At 38.1% G+C, this 22,853-nt stretch overlaps 1 protein-coding gene across 1 annotated transcript in view; it reads right to left on the bottom strand.

The window, feature by feature from the left end:
- The window catches only part of LOC307134783 (leukocyte elastase inhibitor-like), a gene marked incomplete at both ends in the record, with an annotated part of 52,607 nt that extends 29,754 nt beyond the window's left edge, over nucleotides 1-22,853 (bottom strand). The window contains one exon of the mRNA XM_079830780.1: nucleotides 22,814-22,853. Coding sequence (XP_079686906.1) covers nucleotides 22,814-22,853 — 40 coding nt within the window. The remainder of the gene's footprint in view (nucleotides 1-22,813) is intronic.

Below are 22,853 nucleotides of genomic sequence, written 5' to 3'. Positions count from 1 at the left end.
GCACCTATTGAAACCGTTCCCGTTCTTATTATTATTAGGGGCCAAGCACCGAAGGTGCGAAGGCACCTATTGAAACCGTTCCCGTTCTTATTATTAGGGGCCAAGCACCGAAGGTGCGAAGGCACCTATTGAAACCGTTCCCGTTCTTATTATTATTATTAGGGGCCAAGCACCGAAGGTGCGAAGGCACCTATTGAAACCGTTCCCGTTCTTATTATTAGGGGCCAAGCACCGAAGGTGCGAAGGCACCTATTGAAACCGTTCCCGTTCCTATTATTATTATTATTCATCTTCTTCTTCTTCTTCTTCTTCTTCTTCTTCCGCCACGAAGTCTATGGCAGCCCATAGAACCGTATGGTAAAAAGTTGTGAAATTTGGCACACTAATAGAGGACAGTCTGAAATGTCACCGTAGCAAATTTGGAGTCTCAAACTCAATCCCTCTAGCGCCACCATCAGTCCAAAATTTGACTCATGTTTATGCTAATAACTTTTGAACCATAAGGGCTAGAAACAAAATTCTTTTTTCCTCTGATTCGTTGGCTCAAGACAATTCGATTGCACCCTATGACGTCATTTTCCGTCATAAAAATTTTCCCGCCATTTTTAATTTTCCGAAAAACCTACTTTTACGAACTCGTCCTAGACGGTTCATCCGATTTGCACGAAAATTGAACCAGATCATCTTCAGACCATGCTGACAAAAAATCTTGCAAATCAAGTTGATTCGTCAAATCATTTGCGATAAACGCGCAAACAAATTTTACGTAGCGGTTGCAAAAACACACTTAAGGCAATATCTCCGCAACGCTTTATCGTATTCAAACCAAACTTGGTACATGTCATCACAAGCATGACTTGAGGCAACATACAGCGTTTCGGCGCAGCGCCACCTACTGGTCCGGAGATACGAAAAATTGCTATTTTTGCTTATAACTTCTGAACTGTTTGTCCAAAAATCATAAAAGTGGTCTCGTTACATTCAGGACGGCATGCCGAGTCGTCTGATATTCAATTTTACCATATCGGCCATTTTGGCTGTCGGCCATTTTGAATTTTGTCAAAAAATGCTATATTTTACAAATGCATTAGTATATTGTTACTAAACTCGGTATGTGACTTCCATGCTATGCCCTGAAGGTACTCAAAAAGTTTTAGGGCAGTGCCACCTTGTGGTCAAAAGATATAACAAACTTGACAAAAATGCTAATAACTTTTGATTAAATTAGCCTAGTATATTGAAACTGGTCATAATAGAGTCATTGGCTCATGCCGATTCAATTGCAACCTATGATGTCATTTTCGGTCATGATAATTTCCCCGCCATTTTTAATTTTCCAAAAAACCTACTTTTGCGAACTCGTCCTAGACGGTTTGTCCGATTTGCACAGAAATTGAACCATATCATCTTCAGACCATGTTGACAAAAAATCTTGCAAATCAAGTTGATTTGTCAAATCGTTTTCGATAAACGCGCACACAAATTTTGAGTAGCGGTTGCAAAAACACTCATAAGCCTATATCTCCACAACGCTTTATCGTAATCAAACCAATCTTGGTATATGTCATCACAAGCATGACCTGAAGCAACATGCAGCGTTTCGGCGCAGCGCCACCTACTGGTCCGGAGATACAAAAAATGGCTATTTTTGCTTATAACTTTTGAACTGTTTGTCCAAAAATCATAAAAGTTGTCTCGTTAGATTCAGGGCGGTATTCAGAGTTGTCTGATATTCAATTTTACCATATCAGCCATTTTGGCTCTCGGCCATTTTGAATTATGTGCTAAAATACTATATTTTACAAACGCATTGGTCTATCGTTACGAAACTTGGTATGGGTCTTCCACACCATGCTTTGAAGGTACTCAAAAAGTTTTGGGGTAGTGCCACCTTGTGGTCAAAGGTTATAACAAAATTTACAAAAATGCTAATAACTTTTGATTAAATTAGCCTAGTTTAATGAAACGGGTCAAAATACATTTATTGGCTCATGCCAAGAATATTGATACTAATTTTGCCATATTTGGTCAAACATACTGTCCTCAATGTTCCTCAAATCTACTTTTTCAAACTCATCCTAGACCGGTTGTCCAATTTCCACCAAAATCGAATCGTATCATCTTCAGACTTTGTCAACAAAAAGTTAGGGATTTTGCATCAATAGATGAAACCGTTTTTGTAAACCGCAGCGACGAAGTTGAGCCATTATGCCAAAATGACTCTTGAGGCTGTATCTCTGCAATGCTTTGACATATTGGCATCAAACTTTGCATGTGTTTCCCTTATTCTGACCACACCACATCAATTTCGTATCTGTGCCACCTATTGGTCAAAAGTGATAAACCATTAACTTATATTATCAGTGACTCAATATATGATATTTCAGCCATTTTGCCTAATCTTCTTAAACTGTATAATTGTTAATTGTTGCAGTTGGTCTGACACTCTCAGACTACAATGCATTTTTCAGCCTTTTGCCTAAAATCATATTAAAATGTGATTAATTGCTCATTGCTGCAGTTGATCTGACACTGCCAGCCATTTTGGCATGTCTTGTCTTCTTCTTTGCGCTTGGCCCCGGTATTGCTGCTTGCAGCTATATTTATTATTCATCTTCTTCTTCTTCTTCCGCCACGAAGTCTATGGCAGCCCATAGAACCGTATGGTAAAAAGTTGTGAAATTTGGCACACTAATAGAGGACAGTCTGAAATGTCACCGTAGCAAATTTGGAGTCTCAAACTCAATCCCTCTAGCGCCACCATCAGTCCAAATTTTGACTCATGTTTATGCTAATAACTTTTGAACCATAAGGGCTAGAAACAAAATTCTTTTTTCCTCTGATTCCTTGGCTCAAGGCGATTCGATTGCACCCTATGACGTCATTTTCCGTCATAAAAATTTTCCCGCCATTTTTAATTTTCCGAAAAACCTACTTTTACGAACTCGTCCTAGACGGTTCATCCGATTTGCACGAAAATTGATCCAGATCATCTTCAGACCATGCTGACAAAAAATCTTGCAAATCAAGTTGATTCGTCAAATCATTTGCGATAAACGCGCAAACAAATTTTACGTAGCGGTTGCAAAAACACTCTTAAGGCAATATCTCCGCAACGCTTTATCGTATTTAAACCAAACTTGGTACATGTCATCACAAGCATGACTTGAGGCAACATACAGCGTTTCGGCGCAGCGCCACCTACTGGTCCGGAGATACGAAAAATTGCTATTTTTGCTTATAACTTCTGAACTGTTTGTCCAAAAATCATAAAAGTGGTCTCGTTACATTCAGGACGGCATGCCGAGTCGTTTGATATTCAATTTTACCATATCGGCCATTTTGGCTGTCGGCCATTTTGAATTTTGTCAAAAAATGCTATATTTTACAAATGCATTAGTGTATTGTTACTAAACTCGGTATGTGACTTCCATGCTATGCCCTGAAGGTACTCAAAAAGTTTTAGGGCAGTGCCACCTTGTGGTCAAAAGATATAACAAACTTGACAAAAATGCTAATAACTTTTGATTAAATTAGCCTAGTATATTGAAACTGGTCATAATAGAGTCATTGGCTCATGCCGATTCAATTGCAACCTATGATGTCATTTTCGGTCATGATAATTTCCCCGCCATTTTTAATTTTCCAAAAAACCTACTTTTGCGAACTCGTCCTAGACGGTTTGTCCGATTTGCACAGAAATTGAACCATATCATCTTCAGACCATGCTGACAAAAAATCTTGCAAATCAAGTTGATTTGTCAAATCGTTTTCGAAAAACGCGCACACAAATTTTGCGTAGCGGTTGCAAAAACACTCATAAGCCTATATCTCCACAACGCTTTATCGTATTCAAACCAATCTTGGTACATGTCATCACAAGCATGACCTGAGGCAACATGCAGCGTTTCGGCGCAGCGCCACCTACTGGTCCGGAGATACAAAAAATGGCTATTTTTGCTTATAACTTCTGAACTGTTTGTCCAAAATTCATGTCTTCCGCACCATGCTTTGAAGGTACTCAAAAAGTTTTTGGGCAGTGCCACCTTGTGGTCAGAGGTTATAACAAAATTTACAAACATGCTAATAACTTTTGATTAAATTAGCCTAGTTTAATGAAACTGGTCATAATACAGTCATTGGCTCATGCCGAGAACATAGATACTAATTTTGCCATATTTGGTCAAACATCCTGTCCTCAATGTTCTTATTTGATCAAAACCTACTTTTTCAAACTCATCCTAGACCGTTTGTCCAATTTCCACCAAAATCGAATCGTATCATCTTCAGACTGTGTCAACAAAAAGTTAGGAATTTTGCATCAATAGATGAAACCGTTTTTGTAAACCGCAGTGACGAAGTTGAGCCATGATGCCAAAATTACTCTTGAGGCTGTATCTCTGCAATGCTTTGACATATTGGCATCAAACTTTGCATGTGTCATTGTTCTCTTATTCTGACCACACCACATACATTTCGTAACTGTGCCACCTATTGGTCAAAAGTGATAAACCATTAACTTATATTATCAGTGACTCTATATATGATATTTCAGCCATTTTGCCTAATCTTCTTAAACTGTATAATTGTTCATTGCTGCAGCTGGTCTGACACTCTCAGACTACAATGCATTTTCAGCCTTTTGCCTAAAATCATCTTAAAACATGATTAATTTCTCATTGCTGCAGTTGATCTGACACTGCCAGCCATTTTGGCATGTCTTGTCTTCTTCTTTGCGCTTGGCCCCGGTATTGCTGCTTGCAGCTATATTTCATCTTCTTCTTCTTCTTCTTCTTCTTCTTCCGCCACGAAGTCTATGGCAGCCCATAGAACCGTATGGTAAAAAGTTGTGAAATTTGGCACACTAATAGAGGACAGTCTGAAATATCACAGTAGCAAATTTGGAGTCTCAAACTCAATCCCTCTAGCGCCACCATCAGTCCAAAATTTGACTCATGTTTATGCTAATAACTTTTGAACCATAAGGGCTAGAAACAAAATTATTTTTTCCTCTGATTCCTTGGCTCAAGACGATTCGATTGCATCCTATGACGTCATTTTCCGTCATAAAAATTTTCCCGCCATTTTTAATTTTCCGAAAAACCTACTTTTACGAACTCGTCCTAGACGGTTCATCCGATTTGCACGAAAATTGAACCAGATCATCTTCAGACCATGCTAACAAAAAATCTTGCAAATCAAGTTGATTCGTCAAATCATTTGCGATAAACGCGCAAACAAATTTTACGTAGCGGTTGCAAAAACACTCTTAAGGCAATATCTCCGCAACGCTTTATCGTATTCAAACCAAACTTGGTACATGTCATCACAAGCATGACTTGAGGCAACATACAGCGTTTCGGCGCAGCGCCACCTACTGGTCCGGAGATACGAAAAATTGCTATTTTTGCTTATAACTTCTGAACTGTTTGTCCAAAAATCATAAAAGTGGTCTCGTTACATTCAGGACGGCATGCCGAGTCGTCTGATATTCAATTTTACGATATTCGCCATTTTGGCTGTCGGCCATTTTGAATTTTGTCAAAAAATGCTATATTTTACAAATGCATTAGTATATTGTTACTAAACTCGGTATGTTACTTCCATGCTATGCCCTGAAGGTACTCAAAAAGTTTTAGGACAGTGCCACCTTGTGGTCAAAAGATATAACAAACTTGACAAAAATGCTAATAACTTTTGATTAAATTAGCCTAGTATATTGAAACTGGTCATAATAGAGTCATTGGCTCATGCCGATTCAATTGCAACCTATGAAGTCATTTTCGGTCATGATAATTTCCCCGCCATTTTTAATTTTCCAAAAAACCTACTTTTGCGAACTCGTCCTAGACGGTTTGTCCGATTTGCACAGAAATTGAACCATATCATCTTCAGACCATGCTGACAAAAAATCTTGCAAATCAAGTTGATTTGTCAAATCGTTTTTGATAAACGCGCACACAAATTTTGCGTAGCAGTTGCAAAAACACTCATAAGCCTATATCTCCACAACGCTTTATCGTATTCAAACCAATCTTGGTATATGTCATCACAAGCATGACCTGAGGCAACATGCAGCGTTTCGGCGCAGCGCCACCTACTGGTCCGGAGATACAAAAAATGGCTATTTTTGCTTATAACTTTTGAACTGTTTGTCCAAAAATCATGTCTTCCGCACCATGCTTTGAAGGTACTCAAAACGTTTTGGGGCAGTGCCACCTTGTGGTCAGAGGTTATAACAAAATTTACAAACATGCTAATAACTTTTGATTAAATTAGCCTAGTTTAATGAAACTGGTCATAATACAGTCATTGGCTCATGCCGAGAACAGAGATACTAATTTTTCCATATTTGGTCAAACATCCTGTCCTCAATGTTCTTATTTGATCAAAACCTACTTTTTCAAACTCATCCTAGACCGTTTGTCCAATTTCCACCAAAATCGAATCGTATCATCTTCAGACTGTGTCAACAAAAAGTTAGGAATTTTGCATCAATAGATGAAACCGTTTTTGTAAACCGCAGCGACGAAGTTGAGCCATTATGCCAAAATTACTCTTGAGGCTGTATCTCTGCAATGCTTTGACATATTGGCATCAAATTTTGCTTGTGTCATTGTTCCCTTATTCCGACCACACCACATCAATTTCGTATCTGTGCCACCTATTGGTCAAAAGTGATAAACCATTAACTTACATTATCAGTGACTCAATATATGATATTTCAGCCATTTTGCCTAATTTTCTTAAACTGTATAATTGTTAAATGTTGCAGTTGGTCTGACACTCTCAGACTACAATGCATTTTCAGCCTTTTGCTTAAAATCATCTTAAAACGTGATTAATTGCTCATTGCTCCAGTTGATCTGACACTGCCAGCCATTTTGGCATGTCTTGTCTTCTTCTTTGCGCTTGGCCCCGGTATTGCTGCTTGCAGCTATATTTCATCTTCTTCTTCTTCTTCTTCTTCTTCTTCTTCCGCCACGAAGTCAATGGCAGCCCATAGAACCGTATGGTAAAAAGTTATGAAATTTGGCACACTTATAGAGGACGGTCTGCAGTGTCTCCATAGCAAATTTGGAGTCTCTAATTCAATCCCTCTAGCGCCACCATCAGTCCAAAATTGGACTCATGTTTATGTTAATAACTTTTGAACCATAAGGGCTAGAAACAAAATTCTTTTTTCCTCTGATTCCTTGGCTCAAGACAATTCGATTGCACCCTATGACGTCATTTTCCGCTATGATAATTTTCCCGCCATTTTTAATTAACTGAAAAACCTACTTTTGTGAACTCGTCCTAGACGGTTCATTCGATTTGTACAAAAATTGAACCAGATTATCTTCAGACCATGCCGACAAAAAATCTTGCAAATGAAGTTGATTCGTCAAATCGTTTTTGATAAACACGCACACAAATTTTACGTAGCGGTTGCAAAAGCACTCTTAAGGCAATATCTCCGCAACGCTTTATCGTATTCAAACCAAACTTGGTACATGTCATCACAAGCATGACTTGAGGCTACATGCACTGTTTCGGCGCAGCGCCACCTACTGGTCCGGAGATACAAAAAATGGCTGTTTTTGCTTATAACTTTTGAACCGTTTGTCCAAAAACCATAAAAGTTGTCTCGTTACATTCAGGATGGCATGCCGAGTCGTCTGATATTCAATTTTACCATATCAGCCATTTTGGCTGTCGGCCATTTTGAATTATGTGCTAAAATGCTATATTTTACAAATGCATTAGTGTATTGTTACTAAACTCGGTATGTGACTTCCACTCCATGCCCTGAAGGTACTCAAAAAGTTTTGGGGCAGTGCCACCTTGTGGTCAAAAGTTATAACAAACTTGACAAAAATGCTAATAACTTTTGATTTAATTAGCTTAGTATAATGAAACTGGTCATAATACATTCATTGGCTCATGCCGATTCAATTGCACCCTATGACGTCATTTTCAGTCATGACAATTTCCCCGCCATATTTAATTTTCCAAAAAACCTACTTTTGCGAACTCGTCCTAGACGGTTTGTCCGATTTGCACGAAAATTGAACCAGATCATCTTCAGACCATGCTGACAAAAAATCTTGCAAATCAAGTTGATTTGTCAAATCGTTTTTGATAAACGCGCACACAAATTTTGCGTAGCAGTTGCAAAAACACTCATAAGCCTATATCTCCACAACGCTTTATCGTATTCAAACCAATCTTGGTATATGTCATCACAAGCATGACCTGAGGCAACATGCAGCGTTTCGGCGCAGCGCCACCTACTGGTCCGGAGATACAAAAAATGGCTATTTTTGCTTATAACTTTTGAACTGTTTGTCCAAAATTCATGTCTTCCGCACCATGCTTTGAAGGTACTCAAAAAGTTTTGGGGCAGTGCCACCTTGTGGTCAGAGGTTATAACAAAATTTACAAACATGCTAATAACTTTTGATTAAATTAGCCTAGTTTAATGAAACTGGTCATAATACAGTCATTGGCTCATGCCGAGAACATAGAAACTAATTTTGCCATATTTGGTCAAACATCCTGTCCTCAATGTTCTTATTTGATCAAAACCTACTTTTTCAAACTCATCCTAGACTGTTTGTCCAATTTCCACCAAAATCGAATCGTATCATCTTCAGACTGTGTCAACAAAAAGTTAGGAATTTTGCATCAATAGATGAAACCGTTTTTGTAAACCGCAGTGACAAAGTTGAGCCATGATGCCAAAATGACTCTTGAGGCTGTATCTCTGCAATGCTTTGACATATTGGCATCAAACTTTGCATGTGTCATTGTTCCCTTATTCTGACCACACCACATACATTTCGTAACTGTGCCACCTATTGGTCAAAAGTGATAAACCATTAACTTATATTATCAGTGACTCTATATATGATATTTCAGCCATTTTGCCTAATCTTCTTAAACTGTATAATTGTTAATTGCTGCAGTTGGTCTGACACTCTCAGACTACAATGCATTTTCAGCCTTTTGCCTAAAATAATCTTAAAACGTGATTAATTTCTCATTGCTGCAGTTGATCTGACACTGGCAGCCATTTTGGGATGTCTTGTCTTCTTCTTTGCGCTTGGCCCCGGTATTGCTGCTTGCAGCTATATTTATTATTCATCTTCTTCTTCTTCTTCTTCTTCTTCTTCTTCCGCCACGAAGTCTATGGCAGCCCATAGAACCGTATGGTAAAAAGTTGTGAAATTTGGCACACTAATAGAGGACAGTCTGAAATGTCACCGTAGCAAATTTGGAGTCTCTAACTCAATCCCTCTAGCGCCACCATCAGTCCAAAATTTGACTCATGTTTATGCTAATAACTTTTGAACCATAAGGGCTAGAAACAAAATTCTTTTTTCCTCTGATTCCTTGGCTCAAGACGATTCCATTGCAACCTATGACGTCATTTTCCGTCATAAAAATTTTCCCGCCATTTTGAATTTTCCGAAAAACCTACTTTTACAAACTCGTCCTAGACGGTTCATCCGATTTGCACGAAAATTGAACCAGATCATCTTCAGACCATGCTGACAAAAAATCTTGCAAATCAAGTTGATTCGTCAAATCATTTGCGATAAACGCGCAAACAAATTTTACGTAGCGGTTGCAAAAACACTCTTAAGGCAATATCTCCGCAACGCTTTATCGTATTCAAACCAAACTTGGTACATGTCATCACAAGCATGACTTGAGGCAACATACAGCGTTTCGGCGCAGCGCCACCTACTGGTCCGGAGATACGAAAAATTGCTATTTTTGCTTATAACTTCTGAACTGTTTGTCCAAAAATCATAAAAGTGGTCTCGTTACATTCAGGACGGCATGCCAAGTCGTCTGATATTCAATTTTACCATATCGGCCATTTTGTCTGTCGGCCATTTTGAATTTTGTCAAAAAATGCTATATTTTACAAATGCATTAGTATATTGTTACTAAACTCGGTATGTGACTTCCTTGCTATGCCCTGAAGGTACTCAAAAAGTTTTAGGGCAGTGCCACCTTGTGGTCAAAAGATATAACAAACTTGACAAAAATGCTAATAACTTTTGATTAAATTAGCCTAGTATATTGAAACTGGTCATAATAGAGTCATTGGCTCATGCCGATTTAATTGCAACCTATGATGTCATTTTTGGTCATGATAATTTCCCCGCCATTTTAAATTTTCCAAAAAACCTACTTTTACGAACTCGTCCTAGACGGTTTGTCCGATTTGCACGAAAATTGAACCAGATCATCTTCAGACCATGCTGACAAAAAATCTTGCAAATCAAGTTGATTTGTCAAATCGTTTTCGATAAACGCGCACACAAAATTTGCGTAGCGGTTGCAAAAACACTCATAAGCCTATATCTCCACAACGCTTTATCGTATTCAAACCAATCTTGGTATATGTCATCACAAGCATGACCTGAAGCAACATGCAGCGTTTCGGCGCAGCGCCACCTACTGGTCCGGAGATACAAAAAATGGCTATTTTTGCTTATAACTTTTGAACTGTTTGTCCAAAAATCATGTCTTCCGCACCATGCTTTGAAGGTACTCAAAACGTTTTGGGGCAGTGCCACCTTGTGGTCAGAGGTTATAACAAAATTTACAAACATGCTAATAACTTTTGATTAAATTAGCCTAGTTTAATGAAACTGGTCATAATACAGTCATTGGCTCATGCCGAGAACAGAGATACTAATTTTTCCATATTTGGTCAAACATCCTGTCCTCAATGTTCTTATTTGATCAAAACCTACTTTTTCAAACTCATCCTAGACCGTTTGTCCAATTTCCACCAAAATCGAATCGTATCATCTTCAGACTGTGTCAACAAAAAGTTATGGATTTTGCATCAATAGATGAAACCATTTTTGTAAACCGCAGTGACGAAGTTGAGCCATTATGCCAAAATTACTCTTGAGGCTGTATCTCTGCAATGCTTTGACATATTGGCATCAAACTTTGCATGTGTCATTGTTCCCTTATTCTGACCACACCACATACATTTCGTAACTGGTCAAAGTATTGGTCAAAAGTGATAAACCATTAACTTACATTATCAGTGACTCAATATATGATATTTCAGCCATTTTGCCTAATCTTGTTAAACTGTATAATTGTTAATTGTTGCAGTTGGTCTGACACTCTCAGACTACAATGCATTTTCAGCCTTTTGCTTAAAATCATCTTAAAACGTGATTAATTGCTCATTGCTCCAGTTGATCTGACACTGCCAGCCATTTTGGCATGTCTTGTCTTCTTCTTTGCGCTTGGCCCCGGTATTGCTGCTTGTTATTATTCATCTTCTTCTTCTTCTTCTTCTTCCGCCACGAAGTCTATGGCAGCCCATAGAACCGTATGGTAAAAAGTTGTGAAATTTGGCACACTAATAGAGGACAGTCTGAAATGTCACCGTAGCAAATTTGGAGTCTCAAACTCAATCCCTCTAGCGCCACCATCAGTCCAAAATTTGACTCATGTTTATGCTAATAACTTTTGAACCATAAGGGCTAGAAACAAAATTCTTTTTTCCTCTGATTCCTTGGCTCAAGACGATTCGATTGCACCATATGACGTCATTTTCCGTCATAAAAATTTTCCCGCCATTTTTAATTTTCCGAAAAACCTACTTTTACAAACTCGTCCTAGACGGTTCATCCGATTTGCACGAAAATTGAACCAGATCATCTTCAGACCATGCTGACAAAAAATCTTGCAAATCAAGTTGATTCGTCAAATCATTTGCGATAAACGCGCAAACAAATTTTACGTAGCGGTTGCAAAAACACTCTTAAGGCAATATCTCCGCAACGCTTTATCGTATTCAAACCAAACTTGGTACATGTCATCACAAGCATGACTTGAGGCAAAATACAGCGTTTCGGCGCAGCGCCACCTACTGGTCCGGAGATACGAAAAATTGCTATTTTTGCTTATAACTTCTGAACTGTTTGTCCAAAAATCATAAAAGTGGTCTCGTTACATTCAGGACGGCATGCCGAGTCGTCTGATATTCAATTTTACCATATCGGCCATTTTGGCTGTCGGCCATTTTGAATTTTGTCAAAAAATGCTATATTTTACAAATGCATTAGTATATTGTTACTAAACTCGGTATGTGACTTCCATGCTATGCCCTGAAGGTACTCAAAAAGTTTTAGGGCAGTGCCACCTTGTGGTCAAAAGAAATAACAAACTTGACAAAAATGCTAATAACTTTTGATTAAATTAGCCTAGTATATTGAAATTGGTCATAATAGAGTCATTGGCTCATGCCGATTCAATTGCAACCTATGATGTCATTTTTTGGTCATGATAATTTCCCCGCCATTTTAAATTTTCCAAAAAACCTACTTTTACGAACTCGTCCTAGACGGTTTGTCCGATTTGCACGAAAATTGAACCATATCATCTTCAGACCATGCTGACAAAAAATCTTGCAAATCAAGTTGATTTGTCAAATCGTTTTTGATAAACGCGCGCACAAATTTTGCGTAGCGGTTGCAAAAACACTCATAAGCCTATATCTCCACAACGCTTTATCGTATTCAAACCAATCTTGGTATATGTCATCACAAGCATGACCTGAAGCAACATGCAGCGTTTCTGCGCAGCGCCACCTACTGGTCCGGAGATACAAAAAATGGCTATTTTTGCTTATAACTTTTGAACTGTTTGTCCAAAAATCATGTCTTCCGCACCATGCTTTGAAGGTACTCAAAACGTTTTGGGGCAGTGCCACCTTGTGGTCAGAGGTTATAACAAAATTTACAAACATGCTAATAACTTTTGATTAAATTAGCCTAGTTTAATGAAACTGGTCATAATACAGTCATTGGCTCATGCCGAGAACAGAGATACTAATTTTTCCATATTTGGTCAAACATCCTGTCCTCAATGTTCTTATTTGATCTTTTTTCCTCTGATTCCTTGGCTCAAGACGATTCGATTGCACACTATGACGTCATTTTCCGTCATAAAAATTTTCCCGCCATTTTTAATTTTCCGAAAAACCTACTTTTACAAACTCGTCCTAGACGGTTCATCCGATTTGCACGAAAATTGATCCAGATCATCTTCAGACCATGCTGACAAAAAATCTTGCAAATCAAGTTGATTCGTCAAATCATTTGCGATAAACGCGCAAACAAATTTTACGTAGCGGTTGCAAAAACACTCTTAAGGCAATATCTCCGCAACGCTTTATCGTATTTAAACCAAACTTGGTACATGTCATCACAAGCATGACTTGAGGCAACATGCAGCGTTTCGGCGCAGCGCCACCTACTGGTCCGGAGATACGAAAAATTTCTATTTTTGCTTATAACTTCTGAACTGTTTGTCCAAAAATCATAAAAGTGGTCTCGTTACATTCAGGACGGCATGCCGAGTCGTCTGATATTCAATTTTACCATATCGGCCATTTTGGCTGTCGGCCATTTTGAATTTTGTCAAAAAATGCGATATTTTACAAATGCATTAGTATATTGTTACTAAACTCGGTATGTGACTTCCTTGCTATGCCCTGAAGGTACTCAAAAAGTTTTAGGGCAGTGCCACCTTGTGGTCAAAAGATATAACAAACTTGACAAAAATGCTAATAACTTTTGATTAAATTAGCCTAGTATATTGAAACTGGTCATAATAGAGTCATTGGCTCATGCCGATTCAATTGCAACCTATGATGTCATTTTCGGTCATGATAATTTCCCCGCCATTTTTAATTTTCCAAAAAACCTACTTTTACGAACTCGTCCTAGACGGTTTGTCCGATTTGCACGAAAATTGAACCAGATCATCTTCAGACCATGCTGACAAAAAATCTTGCAAATCAAGTTGATTTGTCAAATCGTTTTCGATAAACGCGCACACAAATTTTGCGTAGCGGTTGCAAAAACACTCATAAGCCTATATCTCCACAACGCTTTATCGTATTCAAACCAATCTTGGTATATGTCATCACAAGCATGACCTGAAGCAACATGCAGCGTTTCGGCGCAGCGCCACCTACTGGTCCGGAGATACAAAAAATGGCTATTTTTGCTTATAACTTTTGAACTGTTTGTCCAAAAATCATGTCTTCCGCACCATGCTTTGAAGGTACTCAAAACGTTTTGGGGCAGTGCCACCTTGTGGTCAGAGGTTATAACAAAATTTACAAACATGCTAATAACTTTTGATTAAATTAGCCTAGTTTAATGAAACTGGTCATAATACAGTCATTGGCTCATGCCGAGAACAGAGATACAAATTTTTCCATATTTGGTCAAACATCCTGTCCTCAATGTTCTTATTTGATCAAAACCTACTTTTTCAAACTCATCCTAGACCGTTTGTCCAATTTCCACCAAAATCGAATCGTATCATCTTCAGACTGTGTCAACAAAAAGTTAGGGATTTTGCATCAATAGATGAAACCGTTTTTGTAAACCGCAGCGACGAAGTTGAGCCATTATGCCAAAATGACTCTTGAGGCTGTATCTCTGCAATGCTTTGACATATTGGCATCAAACTTTGCATGTGTCATTGTTCCCTTATTCTGACCACACCACATCAATTTCGTATCTGTGCCACCTATTGGTCAAAAGTGATAAACCATTAACTTACATTATCAGTGACTCAATATATGATATTTCAGCCATTTTGCCTAATCTTCTTAAACTGTATAATTGTTAATTGTTGCAGTTGGTCTGACACTCTCAGACTACAATGCGTTTTTCAGCCTTTTGCCTAAAATCATCTTAAAATGTGATTAATTGCTCATTGCTCCAGTTGATCTGACACTGCCAGCCATTTTGGCATGTCTTGTCTTCTTCTTTGCGCTTGGCCCCGGTATTGCTGCTTGCAGCTATATTTCATCTTCTTCTTCTTCTTCTTCTTCTTCTTCTTCTTCCGCCACGAAGTCTATGGCAGCCCATAGAACCGTATGGTAAAAAGTTGTGAAATTTGGCACACTAATAGAGGACAGTCTGAAATGTCACCGTAGCAAATTTGGAGTCTCTAACTCAATCCCTCTAGCGCCACCATCAGTCCAAAATTTGACTCATGTTTATGCTAATAACTTTTGAACCATAAGGGCTAGAAACAAAATTCTTTTTTCCTCTGATTCCTTGGCTCAAGACGATTCCATTGCAACCTATGACGTCATTTTCCGTCATAAAAATTTTCCCGCCATTTTGAATTTTCCGAAAAACCTACTTTTACAAACTCGTCCTAGACGGTTCATCCGATTTGCACGAAAATTGAACCAGATCATCTTCAGACCATGCTGACAAAAAATCTTGCAAATCAAGTTGATTCGTCAAATCATTTGCGATAAACGCGCAAACAAATTTTACGTAGCGGTTGCAAAAACACTCTTAAGGCAATATCTCCTCAACGCTTTATCGTATTCAAACCAAACTTGGTACATGTCATCACAAGCATGACTTGAGGCAACATACAGCGTTTCGGCGCAGCGCCACCTACTGGTCCGGAGATACGAAAAATTGCTATTTTTGCTTATGACTTCTGAACTGTTTGTCCAAAAATCATAAAAGTGGTCTCGTTACATTCAGGACGGCATGCCGAGTCGTCTGATATTAAATTTTACCATATCGGCCATTTTGGCTGTCGGCCATTTTGAATTTTGTCAAAAAATGCTATATTTTACAAATGCATTAGTATATTGTTACTAAACTCGGTATGTGACTTCCTTGCTATGCCCTGAAGGTACTCAAAAAGTTTTAGGGCAGTGCCACCTTGTGGTCAAAAGATATAACAAACTTGACAAAAATGCTAATAACTTTTGATTAAATTAGCCTAGTATATTGAAACTGGTCATAATAGAGTCATTGGCTCATGCCGATTCAATTGCAACCTATGATGTCATTTTCGGTCATGATAATTTCCCCGCCATTTTTAATTTTCCAAAAAACCTACTTTTACGAACTCGTCCTAGACGGTTTGTCCGATTTGCACGAAAATTGAACCAGATCATCTTCAGACCATGCTGACAAAAAATCTTGCAAATCAAGTTGATTTGTCAAATCGTTTTCGATAAACGCGCACACAAATTTTGCGTAGCGGTTGCAAAAACACTCATAAGCCTATATCTCCACAACGCTTTATCGTATTCAAACCAATCTTGGTATATGTCATCACAAGCATGACCTGAAGCAACATGCAGCGTTTCGGCGCAGCGCCACCTACTGGTCCGGAGATACAAAAAATGGCTATTTTTGCTTATAACTTTTGAACTGTTTGTCCAAAAATCATGTTTTCCGCACCATGCTTTGAAGGTACTCAAAACGTTTTGGGGCAGTGCCACCTTGTGGTCAGAGGTTATAACAAAATTTACAAACATGCTAATAACTTTTGATTAAATTAGCCTAGTTTAATGAAACTGGTCATAATACATTCATTGGCTCATGCCGAGAACAGAGATACTAATTTTTCCATATTTGGTCAAACATCCTGTCCTCAATGTTCTTATTTGATCAAAACCTACTTTTTCAAACTCATCCTAGACCGTTTGTCCAATTTCCACCAAAATCGAATCGTATCATCTTCAGACTGTGTCAACAAAAATTTAGGGATTTTGCATCAATAGATGAAACCGTTTTTGTAAACCGCAGCGACGAAGTTGAGCCATTATGCCAAAATTACTCTTGAGGCTGTATCTCTGCAATGCTTTGACATATTGGCATCAAACTTTGCATGTGTCATTGTTCCCTTATTCTGACCACACCATATCAATTTCGTATCTGTGCCACCTATTGGTCAAAAGTGATAAACCATTAACGTACATTATTAGTGACTCAATATGTGATACTTCAGCCATTTTGCCTAATCTTCTTAAACTGTATAATTGTTAATTGTTGCAGTTGGTCTGACACTCTCAGACTACAATGCATTTTCAGCCTTTTGCTTAAAATCATCTTAAAACGTGATTAATTGCTCATTGCTCCAGTTGATCTGACACTGCCAGCCATTTTGGCATGTCTTGTCTTCTTCTTTGCGCTTGGCCCCGGTATTGCTGCTTGCAGCTATATTTCATCTTCTTCTTCTTCTTCCGCCACGAAGTCTATGGCAGCCCATAGAACCGTATGGTAAAAAGTTGTGAAATTTGGCACACTAATAGAGGACAGTCTGAAATGTCACCGTAGCAAATTTGGAGTCTCAAACTCAATCCCTCTAGCGCCACCATCAGTCCAAATTTTGACTCATGTTTATGCTAATAATTTTTGAACCATAAGGGCTAGAAACAAAATTCTTTTTTCCTCTGATTCCTTGGCTCAAGGCGATTCGATTGCACCCTATGACGTCATTTTCCGTCATAAAAATTTTCCCGCCATTTTTAATTTTCCGAAAAACCTACTTTTGCGAACTCGTCCTAGACGGTTCATCCGATTTGCACGAAAATTGATCCAGATCATCTTCAGACCATGCTGACAAAAAATCTTGCAAATCAAGTTGATTCGTCAAATCATTTGCGATAAACGCGCAAACAAATTTTACGTAGCGGTTGCAAAAACACTCTTAAGGCAATATCTCCGCAACGCTTTATCGTATTTAAACCAAACTTGGTACATGTCATCACAAGCATGACTTGAGGCAACATACAGCGTTTCGGCGCAGCGCCACCTACTGGTCCGGAGATACGAAAAATTGCTATTTTTGCTTATAACTTCTGAACTGTTTGTCCAAAAATCATAAAAGTGGTCTCGTTACATTCAGGACGGCATGCCGAGTCGTCTGATATTCAATTTTACCATATCGGCCATTTTGGCTGTCGGCCATTTTGAATTTTGTCAAAAAATGCGATATTTTACAAATGCATTAGTATATTGTTACTAAACTCGGTATGTGACTTCCTTGCTATGCCCTGAAGGTACTCAAAAAGTTTTAGGGCAGTGCCACCTTGTGGTCAAAAGATATAACAAACTTGACAAAAATGCTAATAACTTTTAATTAAATTAGCCTAGTATATTGAAACTGGTCATAATAGAGTCATTGGCTCATGCCGATTCAATTGCAACCTATGATGTCATTTTCGGTCATGATAATTTCCCCGCCATTTTTAATTTTCCAAAAAACCTACTTTTACGAACTCGTCCTAGACGGTTTGTCCGATTTGCACGAAAATTGAACCAGATCATCTTCAGACCATGCTGACAAAAAATCTTGCAAATCAAGTTGATTTGTCAAATCGTTTTCGATAAACGCGCACACAAATTTTGCGTAGCGGTTGCAAAAACACTCATAAGCCTATATCTCCACAACGCTTTATCGTATTCAAACCAATCTTGGTATATGTCATCACAAGCATGACCTGAAGCAACATGCAGCGTTTCGGCGCAGCGCCACCTACTGGTCCGGAGATACAAAAAATGGCTATTTTTGCTTATAACTTTTGAACTGTTTGTCCAAAAATCATGTCTTCCGCACCATGCTTTGAAGGTACTCAAAACGTTTTGGGGCAGTGCCACCTTGTGGTCAGAGGTTATAACAAAATTTACAAACATGCTAATAACTTTTGATTAAATTAGCCTAGTTTAATGAAACTGGTCATAATACAGTCATTGGCTCATGCCGAGAACAGAGATACTAATTTTTCCATATTTGGTCAAACATCCTGTCCTCAATGTTCTTATTTGATCAAAACCTACTTTTTCAAACTCATCCTAGACCGTTTGTCCAATTTCCACCAAAATCGAATCGTATCATCTTCAGACTGTGTCAACAAAAAGTTAGGGATTTTGCATCAATAGATGAAACCGTTTTTGTAAACCGCAGCGACGAAGTTGAGCCATTATGCCAAAATTACTCTTGAGGCTGTATCTCTGCAATGCTTTGACATATTGGCATCAAACTTTGCATGTGTCATTGTTCCCTTATTCTGACCACACCACATCAATTTCGAATCTGTGCCACCTATTGGTCAAAAGTGATAAACCATTAACTTACATTATCAGTGACTCAATATATGATATTTCAGCCATTTTGCCTAATCTTCTTAAACTGTATAATTGTTAATTGTTGCAGTTGGTCTGACACTCTCAGACTACAATGCGTTTTTCAGCCTTTTGCCTAAAATCATCTTAAAATGTGATTAATTGCTCATTGCTCCAGTTGATCTGACACTGCCAGCCATTTTGGCATGTCTTGTCTTCTTCTTTGCGCTTGGCCCCGGTATTGCTGCTTGCAGCTATATTTCATCTTCTTCTTCTTCTTCTTCCGCCACAAAGTCTATGGCAGCCCATAGAACCGTACGGTAAAAAGTTCGGCACACTCATAGAGGACAGTCTGAAATGTCACCATAGCAAATTTGGAGTCGTTAACTCAATCCCTCTAGCGCCACCATCAGTCCAAAATTGAACTCATGTTTATGTTAATAACTTTTGAACCGTAAGGGCTAGAAACAAAATTCTTTTTTCCTCTGATTCCTTGGCTCAAGACAATTTGAATACACCATATGACGTCATTTTCCGTCATAATAATTTTCCCGCCATTTTTAATTAACTGAAAAACCTACTTTTGCGAACTCGTCCTAGACGGTTCATCCGATTTGCACGAAAATTGAACCAGATCATCTTCAGACTATGTTGACAAAAAATCTTGCAAATCAAGTTGATTCGTTAAATCGTTTTCGATAAACGCGCAAACAATTTTTACGTAGTGGTTGCAAAAACACACTTAAGGCTATATCTCCAAAACGCTTCATTGTATTCAAACTAATCTTGGTACTTGTCATCACAAGCATGACCTGAGGCAACATGCAGCGTTTCGGCGCAGCGCCACCTACTGGTCCGGAGATACACAAAATGGCTATTTTTGCTTATAACTTTTGAACCGTTTGTCCAAAAATCATAAAAGTGGTCTCGTTAGATTCAGGACGGCATGACGAGTCGTTTAATATTCAATTTTACCATATCGCCAATTTTGGCTCTCGGCCATTTTGAATTATGTGCTAAAATGCTATATTTTACAAACTCATTAGTATATCGTTACGAAACTTGGTATGTTTCTTCCGCACCATGCTTTGAAGGTACTCAAAAAGTTTTGGGGCAGTGCCACCTTGTGGTCAAAGGTTATAACAAAATTTACAAAAATGCTAATAACTTTTGATTAAATTAGCTTAGTTTAATGAAACTGGTCATAATACATTCATTGGCTCATGCCGATTCAATTGCACCCTATGACGTCATTTTCGGTCATGACAATTTCCCCGCCATTTTTAATTTTCCAAAAAACTTACTTTTGCCAACTCGTCCTAGACGGTTTGTCCGATTTGCAGGAAAATTGAACCAGATCATCTTCAGACCATGCTGACAAAAAATCTTGCAAATCAAGTTGATTTGTCAAATCATTTTCGATAAACGCGCACACAAATTTTGCGTAGCGGTTGCAAAAACACTCATAAGGCAATATCTCCGCAACGCTTTATCGTATTCAAACCAATCTTGGTACATGTCATCACAAGCATGACCTGAGGCAACATGCAGTGTTTCGGCGTAGCGCCACCTACTGGTCCGGAGATTCAAAGAATGGCTATTTTTGCTTATAACTTTTGAACCGTTTGTCCAAAAATCATGTCTTCCGCACCATGCTTTGAAGGTACTCAAAAAGTTTCGGGGCAGTGCCACCTTGTGGTCAGAGGTTATAAAAAATTTTACAAACATGCTAATAACTTTTGATTAAATTAGCCTAGTTTAATGAAACTGGTCTTAATACATTTATTGGCTCATGCCAAGAACATAGATACTAATTTTGCCATATTTGGTCAAACATCCTGTCCTCAATGTTCTTATTTGATCAAAACCTACTTTTTCAAAACATTTGTCCAATTTCCACCAAAATCGAATCGTATCATCTTCAGACTGTGTCAACAAAAAGTTAGGGATTTTGCATCAATAGATGAAACCGTTTTTGTAAACCGCAGCGACGAAGTTGAGCCATGATGCCAAAATGACTCTTGGGGCTGTATCTCTACAATGCTTTGACATATTGGCATCAAACTTTGCATGTGTCATTGTTCCCTTATTCTGACCACACCACATCAATTTCGTAATTGTGCCACCTATTGGTCAAAAGTGATAAACCATTAACTTACATCATCAGTGACTCAATATATGATATTTCAGCCATTTTGCCTAATCTTCTTAAACTGTATAATTGTTCATTGTTGCAGTTGGTCTGACACTCTCAGACTACAATGCATTTTCAGCCTTTTGCTTAAAATCATCTTAAAACGTGATTAATTGCTAATTGCTCCAGTTGATCTGACACTGCCAGCCATTTTGGCATGTCTTGTCTTCTTCTTTGCGCTTGGCCCCGGTATTGCTGCTTGCAGCTATATTATTAATTATATCCCGTAATAGAAAAAGGTTATCCATTATAGATCTTTCAGGTATACAATATGTTTGATCATTGTGAACCAACAAGTCTAAACAGTGTTTAAGTCTATTTGATAAACATTTGGAAAATATTTTATAATCAGAGCATAGCAAAGATACTGGTCTCCAGTTTTTGAGAAGTCCCATGTCCCCTTTCTTTGGAAGCAGCGATAAGACTGCTCTACGGCAACTTATGGGAAGAGTTTCGCTTCTTATACTGTCCAACAACACTTCATAAAAATCTTGTCCTATTATTTCCCAGAACTGCTGATAAAAATCTATAGGTAGTCCATCAATTCCAGGGGAACGGCCAATATTCAACTGACGCATTGCTTCGTTAAGTTCTTTAAAAGTGATTAAATTGTCCAGTGCTTTTTTCTGTTCATCCCCAAGCTGAGGTAATTCCTTAAGCAAATCATCAACACTTTCAGCATCACAGCTCTCAGCACTGTATAACTGTTTATAAAAGTCTCTTGATAACTTTCTCATTTCAACTGGATTTGATGTTACAGATCCATCCTGACGACGAAGGTGACACATTTGTTTTTGATTAACACATTTTCTTTCGAGATTAAAAAAGAAAGCACTAGGGGCATCCATATCTTTGATAGTGCAAAATCTTGCCCTTATCAATGCTCCTTTGGCCTGCTCTTGTAAAAAAGAATTCAGTTCTTGTTTTTTTCCTTTCAACACATCACAATGTACACCTTCATTATTAGTTACAAGATTTTTTTCCAACAACTCAATGTCCTTTTGTAAAGTTTTTACAGTTGTTTTTACCATAGTTGATGTATTAAAAGCATAGTTCTGACAAAATAATCTTATATTTGCTTTTCCCACATCCCACCATTGACACAGATTCTCAAACAAAGGCTTCTTCAGCTTCCAATTACTCCAAAACACTTTAAAACTTTCACAAAAAAAAACATCATGCAACAATTTAACATTCAAATGCCAATAATAATTAGATCTTAGTGTCTTCTTTACATTTAAAACCAAAGTAACCATATGATGGTCTGAAAAACCGTTTGGATAAATACAGGCATCAATTACTCTATTGTTCCACATTTCTTTCATATAAAACCTATCCAATCTTGCACCACAAATTCTATTGTCACACACTTTCAACCATGTATACTGTTTCATGCGGAGATTTCTTGTTCTCCATGCATCTATTAATGGATATTCATGTATAACTTTTAACAGTGTATTACTTGATTGACTATGAGGCTCTTCCCCATTTCTGTCCACTGTAAAATCTGTTGTGCAATTCCAGTCCCCACCAATTACAAGACACACACTATCATCATACTTCTGGATGCCATTTCTTAATTTTAAAAAAATATCCTGCCTCTCAGGACCACTATTGGGGGCATAGACATTAACAAACACAAACATTGTTCCCTCATACTCAATTTCTGTTAACAACAATCTACCTTCAACAATCTGTTCTACATTTAAAACATCAACATTCAT

This window comes from Gobio gobio, assembly GCF_949357685.1.
Source record: "Gobio gobio genome assembly, chromosome: 12".
NCBI lineage: Eukaryota > Metazoa > Chordata > Actinopteri > Cypriniformes > Gobionidae > Gobio > Gobio gobio.
This window is presented reverse-complemented; position numbering and strand designations above follow the sequence as displayed.